This window comes from Trichechus manatus, unplaced genomic scaffold (genome assembly GCF_000243295.1).
Source record: "Trichechus manatus latirostris isolate Lorelei unplaced genomic scaffold, TriManLat1.0 scaffold00072, whole genome shotgun sequence".
NCBI lineage: Eukaryota > Metazoa > Chordata > Mammalia > Sirenia > Trichechidae > Trichechus > Trichechus manatus.
The window spans coordinates 12,507,223-12,518,568 of NW_004444008.1; the positions used below are offsets into that span (position 1 = coordinate 12,507,223).

General features: G+C 46.2%; 1 protein-coding gene across 2 annotated transcripts in view; it reads right to left on the reverse strand.

Annotated features, from left to right (window-relative positions):
* CTNND2 (catenin delta 2) overlaps positions 1-11,346 on the reverse strand; it is a 993,502-nt gene that overhangs the window by 13,585 nt on the left and 968,571 nt on the right. For both annotated transcript variants that reach the window (XM_004380288.2, XM_004380287.3), the window contains 2 exons: positions 6,911-7,037; positions 1,101-1,232 (listed from right to left, as the gene is read on the reverse strand). In XM_004380288.2, coding sequence (XP_004380345.1) covers positions 1,101-1,232; positions 6,911-7,037 — 259 coding nt within the window. The remainder of the gene's footprint in view (positions 1-1,100; positions 1,233-6,910; positions 7,038-11,346) is intronic.

The window sequence follows — 11,346 nt, forward strand, 5'->3', positions numbered from 1 at the left end:
ATCAGAGAAAATGTCCCTTGTGCTTTTAAGATTCTTCTGACAAGAGGGCCTGGGTGTCCGTGTAGGGCTGCACTCTTTGCGCCCTGATACTGCACATGACCTAATCTGGCCCAGCTCTATTGAAGTCCTATTTCCTCATGGCCTATTATCTGGAAGGACCCATTCTCTATGTACATATGGCTAAGAGAGGTGTGGAATCCCCTGATATAGGTCCTGTTGGCTCTGGCAACACTGCTTTCAAAGCATAACCCCCCGGGAGTAATACCTCCAAGTCCAGCTTCTTGGAGGAGGGGCTGAACAGAGGGGTGGAGGGCCTGGAGGGGTCGTGAATGGGAACAGCAGCCCCTGCCCCAAGGAGAGTTGTCTGGAGTGTAAGGCGAGTTAAGGTCAAGACAGGTTATTAGACAAGGTGGGCAGGACAAGCTGGAGTGGGTGGCCAAGAGGCACCCATTACGGCCTCCCTGGAGTCCCAGCTGATGAGACGGGAGAGTCAATGGGTGTGACTGAGGCAGAGATGGATGAAGGACATAGAAGATCAATGCCTCCTTAGGGAAGGGGTGGGCATTGGCTCTGATGAAACTTCTTGGGAGTTTGCCACAGTAAGGGGTTGGCATCACTGCAAGAGCAAAAACTGTCTCAATAGGAGTCTGTGGGTTTCCCTGAAATCTTCTTACTCTGCTTTGCTTCGTTTCCCTTCCCTTCCTTCCTAAGGGACAAAGCCTGGATATGCTCCACCCACCATCCTGGGATCCCCTCCACCAGGGGCTACATCGATGCTGACTCTTCTCTCGAATTTGATGGAATGTTTGGAGCTGGGAAAGCAAGAAGGGGCAAGGTAAAGAAAGACTGAGAATAAAACATGTGTTGAGAACATGTTCTCTCTTAGCTATTCTCAGGAATAAGACGCTCAGTTTTTATACCACTGGCTTAATCGCCTCATTTCTAACTCCTGGGAAACTTCACTATCAGGATCTCAGGTGACCCAAGAGCTGTGACATCCTGCTGAGCTGCAAAGGACAGCTTGAAGCCTGCTGTCCCAGCCCTCTGCCCCATCCCAGATCTAGTGGCCAGCTCTGAGAGGAAGCACCCACCAAGCTCACCTGTCATGGTGTCTTTCCGGGAAGCATGTTCTCCTTTAGTTCCGTGGTAAGTGGCATTACTGCCAGTAGATTCATAGTCTGTTTTCCTTTCTTTGAGGCTGATCATTTCCCGAGGTGAGGCTGGGGCACTTGCTAAATAAAGAAGTCAAAGGGACAATTTCTGTTTCTCGTTGCATGACACGTCAATCTCACAAAAACCACCAAGGTTTCAAATACTCGCGTGTCAACATCTATGTGTGGACCTTGTGATTTTTTGGTAGATTTGGCTCTTGTCTTCACCTCCCCTTCCCTCACCCAATGACATCTGGTGCTTTACAGTTAAGGGGACATGTGACTTGGAGGCTGGTAATGAAGGGATATATCCCAGGGCCTGTTTTTTGTAGACAGACATCCTCGTGGGAATATGACCTGCCCAAGGCGTATGGGACAGTTTTAAGAATGAGACCCGCCATGGTTTCTTTCTTTCTCTTTCTCTTCCTCTCCTTTCCCTCACCCTTCTTTCCCGCCTACTTTCTCCTCCTTCCTTCCTTTTTAATTAGATGTGTTTCAGAGGAGGTATCACCTATATGAAAGAATCCCTAATCAAAATAAACACAGTTCTACTTAGATACTGCATCACCCAGAAATTGCCCTAAGGAAGGCGAGAAAGCAACTCTCCATGTAGGGTGGTCTGTGGGGCTGAAATAACCAACCCCACTGAGATCTTCTCCATCAGCCTGCTGGCGTGGGCTCGGGACAGGATGTAAAGACAGCTGCTTTTCCTGATAGGGCATCCTTGCTTTAGCTCTTTGGAAGAACACCCCAACAACCTCTCACCACGCTACCCCGCAGCCACTTGCTGGTGATCGGACCCAGTGAATGAGCTCTGCAATCCCTCTGTGTCCCCATTCCTAAAATGTTCAGCTGTACTTGGAAGGCTCCCCTAGGAGATTACAGGACTCTAACAAACTGGTACCAGAATAGGGGAAAAGCTGGACTTGGAGATAAGGAAGCACACTAAAAGAGGTTTAGTTCTAAAAAATCAAATCGATCAGGTAGCAACTGAACAGCCCTGCTAGTGTAGAGATGTGTTGGAAGAAACAGAGTGGAACATGTGATACAGCCATGATAAGTGTGTGTGCCGGTAAGCAGATGGCCAGGTAGGCAACCCATCCATCCGCTGTCCTCATATCAATGTCCTTGTTCCTAAATGATGCCACTCATATTCAGAGCTTAGTCAATTGCATCCACCTCAGGCACTGAAGTCCTCTGCACCAAAGCCTTCCCCAGATTCTTGGCCCCACAGCAGTGCGTCCTAGACATGGTGAACCAGAAGGCCTGCCTGGGAACGCAGAGATGCCAGGGCCCCACAGATGCCTGGACTTTGCGTCAGCATCTTCAGGGTAGGGGCATAGGAATCGGTATTTAACAAGTATACTTGGAAATTATTAGGACTAGGAATCCTGGAAGGAGCCCTCGTGGTGCAGTGGCTGCTAACCGAAAGGTCAGTGGTTTCAACTTACCCAGCTTCTCTGGGGGAGAAAGACTTGGCGATCTGCTCTTGTAAAGATTACAGCCTAGAAAACCCTACAGAGCAGTTCTACTCTGTCACATGGAGTCTCTATGAGTTGGAATCGACTTGATGGCACTCAACAACAACAACAGGAATCCTGGGACACTCTGCTTTTTAGGATAAAGCCCACTTCTCTTTGCTAGTGTCCAAGCCCCTCCCTGACCAGGTCTCAGTTTACCTTCAAGCTTATCTTTCACACAGATCCAGTCCCCTGGGCCTGCTTGCTCCCTGAAGGGACCCTCTTTTTCCACTTTCTGAGGCATTTGAGTCACTCTGTCAAACTTAGCATCTTCTAGATGCAAATTCATGTGCTAGACACCCAGGAAGGAGCCCTGGTGGCACAATGGTTAAGCACTTGGCTGCTAACCAAAAGGCCTGTGGTTTGAACCCACTAGCAGCTCTGTTCCTCTGGGGCAGTTCTACTCTGTCACATGGGGTCACTAGGAGTTGGAATCGACTTGATGGCACCCAATAATAACAACAATAGACATGCAGGAGACAGAACGTGAATCATGCCACCGCTTCTGAAATCTACCTCTCAAGCACGTGTGGAAATGGACGCGCAAATAAACTAGAGTAAGACACAGAGGCAGTAAGTGATAGGTAAGTAACGGCTCAATACTTTGAAAGTAAACAGATAAAGGCCTTGCCTACACTTTCCTTACCTCTTATAAGGCCCTCCACTCACTTCTCAAAATGATTCAAACAAAACCCAGGCTCGCTGCTCAGCTCTTGAAGCTCTCCAGGGTTTTCTATCTTGGCCGCCCATCAGAATTAACTACCTGGAATCCTTTGAAAAACAGCGTTGCTTGAGCTCCATCCATAACTGGCTGGCACTGTTCTCAGGGTATAAATCCGTGGGGCAGCCAGGGACGAGAACCACATCAGTGTGGACACCTTGCGGCTCTCATCACTTGCGAACAAACCTCAAAATGCAAAGGTTTGACCAGTGTTTAATCTCCCTGCTATCTGGGGAGCCTTTGCAGGTGGAGAAGAGACGGCCAAAACTTTGCTTTCAGGGAACAGCGCCACTGGCTGGGAGCAGAGGACAGAAAGATCTAAGACATAGCCATCTCTGTTCCTGATGGAGTAGGTACCGGGGAGGGAGAGAATGAGGGGGCCTGGGACATGTGCAGGGTGGCCACTGCAACTCATTAAGAATTGGGGTTCTGGTGCTTAAAGGGGGGCCTCTGCAAGAACAACTGATTCCGTCACAAGGCCCCCAAATCAACGGTGCTGGAGGTCCAGCCCTACCTGCTCCCAGAACATCGCCACCCACATCTCATTCACCTCCTCCACCTTCTTCCCCCTCCTCATGGTCTTGCTTCTTCCAGGAAACTCCCTTCTCCTGTCCTTGCTCTTTTGCCTCTGGGTCTTCTCACACAAAGGCTAGCTTTGATGAGACACTGCCAGACCATCATGAAAGGAGAATATTTTACAGTCTCCTGACCAAAGCTTTTAAAATTAGAATCTAATATTGCACAGATGGTGGTGTTTATTAAAGTACTTCGAGTGTGTAATTATCTCCAGAGACCTGACACACGGTGGTGCTCTGAGTCTCCAGTCCACCAGAACCGTGCTCTGGGAAAAATCCCATCACCTAAACAAGTGTCTATTTGGTGGCTTCGATGTGTTCAGCCTTGGAAATACCAAGGCAACACTCTACCTGAGCGACTGGGTGGCAACAGCCCTCACTGTTCCTGACAGAGTGCTTTCCCTCTTTCCAAGCACCTTCCAACCTATTATATCATTTCCTTTTCATAACACAGATTGGTTCGCTGTCATTCTTAATAATTAGAGCTTTTAAAGAGACACCCTCCTTATGCTTTACTGACTCAACACTCTTTATCTTTTTAAGTCTGCTAGAATTATGGAAAGGAGCCCTGGTGGTGCAATGGTTAAGTGCTCAGCTGCTAACCTAAAGGTTGTTGGTTCAAACCCACCAGTGCCTCTGTGGGACAAAGACCTGGCAATCTGCTCGTGTAAAAATTACAGCCAAGAAAACCCTATGGGGCAGTTCTACTCTGTCACATAGGGTCACTATGAGCTGGAATCAATTTGATGGGACCTAACAACAACAACAGAATTATGGAAACAGGCAGAATAAGAGGCCACCTCCTCAATTCTCAGATAGGCAGAAGTTTCTCCATAGTCACTCGGGGTTTCTGGATTCTTGTCTAGTGTTGGACTTAATGTTATAAGCAATAATAACACACTGAAATACAACTTTCATGTGGCTGGGAGACGGTAATTTATTTCTGTCAAATGCCCCCCATTCATTTCTGATTTCCCTCATCATTCAGACAGTAAAGTCTTGTGAAAAGTTTTATCACAAACCTCAAGGGCAGAAAGGCCACTGTGCTGGGGAATGTTCTCTACCATGTTTCCTGAGAATCGGTTTCAGAAAATATTATTTCCTCAGCAAGGGGGGGAAGGGAAGAGGAGGGAGAAACCTTCCCTAAATGAAAGCTCGTAGAGGTAGGTGTGTAGGTGTGTGTGTGCATGCACCCGTGTGTGTATAATTATCCATCTGTCATGGATTGAGTAGTGTCCCCCCAAAATATGTGTCAACTTGGCTAGGCCATGATTCCCAGTATTGTGTGGTTGTCCTCCATTTTGTGATCTGATGAAATTTTCCTATTTGTTGTAAATTCTAATCTCTGCCTGTGGTTGATAAGGCAAGATTAGATTGTTTACAGAGGATTAGGGTGGGATGCAACACCCTTACTCAGGTCAGAGCCCTGATCCAATGTAAGGGGAGTTTCCCTGGGGTGTGGCCTGCATCACTTTTTACCTTACAAGACATAAAAGGAGAGAGAAGGGAGCAGACAGAGAAGAAGGCAGAGCTGGGAGTACAACGTGTCCTTTGGACCTGGGGTCCCTGTGCTGAGAAGCTCCTAGACCAGGGGAAGATTGATAACAAGGACCTTTCCCTAGAGCCGACAGAGAAAGAAACCCTTCCCCAGGAGCCAGTGTCCTGAATTTGGGCTTCTAGCCTCCTAGACTGTAAGAGAATAAATGTCTCTTTGTTAAAGCCACCCACTTGTGGTATTTCTGTTATAGCAGCACTAGATAACTGAGACAGAATGATAACGAAGACACCATCCTTCATTTTCAGAACACAAATAAAAAATGCAGAAAAGATTTTTAAAAAATGAAGGCTTGAGCCAACAACTCAAAAACCCATGCCACTTGTATTACTAAATGATATGTTCATAATTTGCCTTTAATTTTTTTCTCTAATCTTTGGCATTACTCAATGTGACAAAAAGGATATAAAAATAAAGTATATTTTCTAAGTAAATAAAAGAAGGAAACTCAACATGAAAGCAATAGGAATGTGAGAAAATGAGAAAAAAAAATGAAATGCCTTAAAAGAGTTGGTTGTAGTAAGCAGGTATCAACAATGTAGCTGTTGGTTTACAAGTCACAGTAAAAGGCAAATTGGATATGGACTAGTCATGACATCCTCAATGATAGATTTCAAATGTGTCACACTAAGCGAGGAAATAGCGCACCCTCTCTCCGCCACTCCGGTATTGCTGGTGCCATTCAGTGGATTCCAACTCACGGCAACCCCATATGACAGAGCAGAACTGCCCCACAGAGTTTTCTTTAAGGGAGGAGATCACCAGGGCTTTCTTCCACAGCGTCACTGGGTGGGTTTGAACCGCCGACCTTTCAGTTAGCAGCCAAGTGCTCAACCTCTGTACCACCAGGGCTCCTTCCTACTCTTTTACCCCAATGATAATAAATAAAATGCAATGCAAGCAATTTTAAGTTGGAAAAACATCCATGGAAAGCCCTGATTTCCAGTTTTCTTTATGCTCCTCACTGAACCCAGATCCAGCTGACCAGGGAACTCCTGAGAAACTTGTCAAGGACATACGGGCTGTTCTGGGTCTGTGTGTGTTGTTGCTGTGTGCCACTGGGTCAATTTCAACTTATAACAACCCCATGTGACAGAGTAGAACTGCCCCAGAGGGTTTTCTAGGCTGTATCTTTACACCAGGTCTTTCTCTTGTGGAGCTGCTGGTGGGTTTGAACCGCCGACTTTTTGTATAGTAGCCAAGTGCTTATTAACCACTGTGCCACCAGGGCCCCTTAAGTCTCTGTATACGAAGCACAAAGTCGTCACCATAGTAACAGGAAACCAGACTCATTTCATATTTCCAGCCAAAGTCTGGCCCGGGACCCTCCCCTCTGTGTGGGCTCAGTTAAGGGGCTGGGAGGCCTGGCCACACCCGAGTCTGCTTACCTGAGCGGTTGTTGGGAGACACGCGCACTGGGGAGATGGAGGGCGTGCGGGAGGAGGAGTAGGGCCTTTGCCGATCCCTCTCGATGGTAGAAGATGAGGCTACAAAGTGATACTGTGACCATCCATCCTGCAAAAGACAGCGCGCGCCTGTTAAGTGGGGGGGGGGGGGGGGAGCGATTTTTCATCTCCTGACATTTTGAAGTTCCAAGCATTTGAATTTGCAAAACACTTCAGCAATGTGTCAAAACGGATCACGGAGCTCGGCGCCGGCACCATCGTCCAGGTTAACACAGACAGGCGCCAGTTAAGACACACCTCCTCCTGCCGCCAGACGGCGCGACAGGGATGGCAGCTTTTAGGGCCGCTTTTTTGTTCCCAAATGTTGACTGAACCGTCCTTTGCAAATTGGCTTTGGCCAAATGCTTTTATTTAAATGAAAAGATGATGCTCAGAATGTGAGAGGACCCTGAAACTGTCTCTCCTTTGCCCACTCGGCTGCAGCTCTGACTGCCCCTCTGCAAACACCCTGCCGTCTTCCAAAGCGTTTGCTCTTTCGTTCTAGCACCAGTCTGCTAGCAATCAGTATAGCGTGAGCATCCTCCCATCCCATTTATCGTTTTTACATTGCTTCAGGCCTCCTTCTCTGCCCCAAATGCCCGTGACCGTCGCCAAGTTCTCACACCCAGACTGCTATGTGCTCTGCTTTGCCCTGAGAATTACGTTTCAATGTATAATGTAGAAAAAACACGTCCGAGCAATCTCCCATTAGTCTTCCGGTACCAGTCAACATATTAAAGCACACTTACTGTTTTTCTTTATGAAAACCATATAAATAGAGTTTGGACCATTCTGCAGATTTAGAAAGCGGAAGGAAAAAATAAAAATAGCCGAAAATCTCAACCCCCAGAGAGAGCCCCAGTTAACATGTCACTGTATCTCCTTCCAGTCTTTTCTCTTTTTCAATTCAATTTCATTTCTATCAACGTAATACGTCTGATAGTACTGATGTTATAACAAAGAGATGCCAACACCTGCCCCACCCCCAATGCCCGCTTAACAGAGGCAACCATTTTCAACTTTTACCTGCTTTTTGTCCCCCCCGATAATATTCAGACATTTAAGGGACTCAGTGCTCAATAAAGAGTTGAAAACATAAACAGACGGAAGTTATGAAATCACAGAATTCAATATCTGAATTGCTTACAGTTACTAAGGAACACACTACAATATGTGTATCTGTTTATCTAGCTCTCATCATTATTCCTGGCCTATTTGATTGGTAGGATAAAATGAAGCCAAGGTGGAAGTATATTATGTTAGAAGATGTTGTTAGCTGCTATCTAGTCGGCCCCTGACTCATGGCGACCCTCTGTACGACAAGATTGGACTGTTCTGATCCACAAGGTTTTCACTGGCTGATTTTGGGAAGTAGATTGCCAGGCCTTTCTTCCTAGTCCATCTCAGTCTGGAAGCTCTGTTGAAACCTGACAGATGAGTGGCAGCTGTGCTTGAGGTGCACTGGCTGTAAATCGAGCCTGAGTCTCCGACATGAAAGTCAAGAATTCTACCACTGAACCAGCATTGCCCTCTTAGACCAATCCCACTGCCGTAGAGTCGATTCCGACTCATAGTGACCCCGTAGGGTTTCCAAGGCTGTAAATCTCTATGGAAGCAGGCTGCCACATCTTTCTCCAGAGGAGCTGCTAGTGGTTTACAACCATCTGCCTTTTGGTTAGCAGGGCTCCTAGAAGACTTTACCCAGCAATTATTAGGCCCTTGTGGTGCAGTGGTTAAGAGCTTGACTCCTAACCAGAAGGTCAGCTATTTGAATCCACCAGTCGCTCCTTGGAAACCCTATGGGGCAATTCTACTCCGTCCTATAGGGTCGCTATGAGTCGGAATCGACTCGACGGCAATGGGTGGTGGTGATGGATTGAGCTTTACTATGTGTCAAGATTCTTTCAACCATCTTATGAGCTGGAGCTTATTATTATACCCAATTTATAGATAAGACAATTGGGCCTTTGAAAGTTAATAGGCTGCCTGAAGTCAAACAGTAAGCAAATGAAAAAACATACAAACTTTAAAATTTGGTATATTGATAAGTATGCCAAAGAAAGAAAGAAAGAAAAAGAGAGAGGGAGAGGGAGGGAGGGAGAGAGAATACAGAAAGGAAGGAAGGAAGGGAGGGAGGGAGGGAAGGAGGGAGGAAGAAAGAAAGGGGTGAAGGAAGGAAGGAAAGAAGTCATTCTAGAGAATAGAGGAATGGAGTTTGGGCAGTACTGGTGTTGCTATTCTATGGCGCGTGGTCAGGGAAGTGCTCTGGGAAGATTTTCAGTTTTAACAGGGACTTGCAGAAGTCAAGGAGTGAGGGAAACACAATCCGGGGCTTCTAAGCCAGGGGAGAGCAGACGTGAAGGTCCTTAGGTGGGAACAGACAGATCGACAGAAAGTTCACTGTGACTGAGGAGGAATGTGCAAGGGAGATCAGTAAGACAAGAAGCCCTCTGATTGTCCCGGACAGTTTGGGCAGCATCGAATAGAGGCAGGAAGACCAGTTAAGCAGCTGGTTTGCGAGCCACTGTGGTAAACGGTTTGGCAGTTCCTCAAAAAGTAAAACACAGAATTATCATATGACCCCACAATTCCACTCCTAGGTATCTACCCAGAAGAACTGAAAGCAAGGACTCAAACAGATACTTGTACACCAATGTTCTTTGTGGCATTATTCACAGATGTCCATCCACAGATGAACAGATAGACAAAATGTGGTATATATACACAACGAATTATTATTCAGCCATAAAAAGGAACGAAGTACTCATACATGCTAATGTAGATGAACCGAAAAACCATTACGCTAAGTGAAAGAAACCACACACAAAAGGCCATTATATTGTATGATTCTGTTTATATTAAATGTAAACCAAAACCAAACACATTGCCGTCGAGTTGATTCCGACTCATAGCAACCCTATAGGACGGAGTAGAACTGCTCCATACGGTTTCCAAGGACCACCTGGTTTGGTCTCAAGAAATATTTGCATTCTGGAGCAAGGAGAGAATCTCCTTTGCTTTGTAAAGAGGAAGAAGGAAAAAAAAAAAAAAAAGAGAAAAAAAAGCCGTTGCCCTCCAGTCGATTCCAACTCATAGTGACCCTGTAGGACGGAGTAGAGCTGCCCCATAGGGTTTCCAAGGAGCAGCTCATGGATTCAAACTGCTGATCTTTTGGTTAGCAGCCATCGCTCTTAACCACTGCGCCACCAGGGTTTCCATATTAAATATACAGGATAGCTAATTCTGTAGAGACAAAAAGTAGATTCGTGGTTGCCTGGGGCTGGAGAATGGAGAGGGATGGGTGGTGGGTATGTAATGGGTACAGGTTCTCTTTTCAGGTGATGGAAATTTCTGGAACTAGATGGAGATGATGATTGCATAATGTTGTGAAGATACTAAACGCCACTGAATGGTACACTTTGAAATAGTTACTTTCATGTTATGTGAATTTCACCTCATTTTTAAAAAAAGCAGAGGAGAAAAGGAAGCTATTGCACTCGAACAAGTGAGAGAGAGACTGGCTTGGATGGAGTGTTGAGAAATGGGCAGACCTGGGATCCATTTTGGAGGATTTGCGGATGACTTGGCTATTGAGTACGGGAGAGGGGAATCAAGCATTACTCTAACACTTCTGGTGTGAACAATAGGAGTCTGGAGGTGCCGTGTACAGAGACGGGGACACAGGAGGAGAAGCAGATGTAGGAGGTGAAACCAGTGCTGCTGTTTGGGACATGTTGGGTTAGACATGCCCGTCCGACATGAAAGAGGGGAAGACGGAGAACAAAGCCAAGTCTACAAATCAAGATCACAGGGGCGATGTTTGGGCTAGAGACAAAATTTTGGAATTCAGCATATAGATATTGTCCAAAGTAGAGAATGGATGGAAACCTTATGAGTGAATGTGAATAAAGGAAAGTAGAAGCAAGAAGACTGAGCTCTGGTATGCTCCAATATATAGAGGTCACAGAGAGTAGGAGGAGCCTCAAAGGAGATGAGAGGGACTAGAGTCAGCTAGAGAGAAAACCAGGCAAGACTAGGAGAGAGGGGCACAAAGGGGGAGAAAGAGGTCAACTGAATAAAATAATAAGGACCAGGAACTGACCATTGGGCTTGGGAACATGGATGTCATCATGACTGGGACAAATGCTCTTTCTTTGGTCTGGCTGGTAAAGTTTAACTACAGTAGACCCAGATGATAATAAGAACAGATGAGTACAGACAACCTTTATCCATTAAAAAAAACCCATTGCTGTTGAGTTGATTCCGATGCACAGCAACCCCACAGGACAGAGTACAACTGCCCCATAGAATTTCCAAGAAGTGGCTGGTGGATTTGAACTGCCAACCTTTTGGTTAGCAGCCAATCTCTTTTTTTTTTT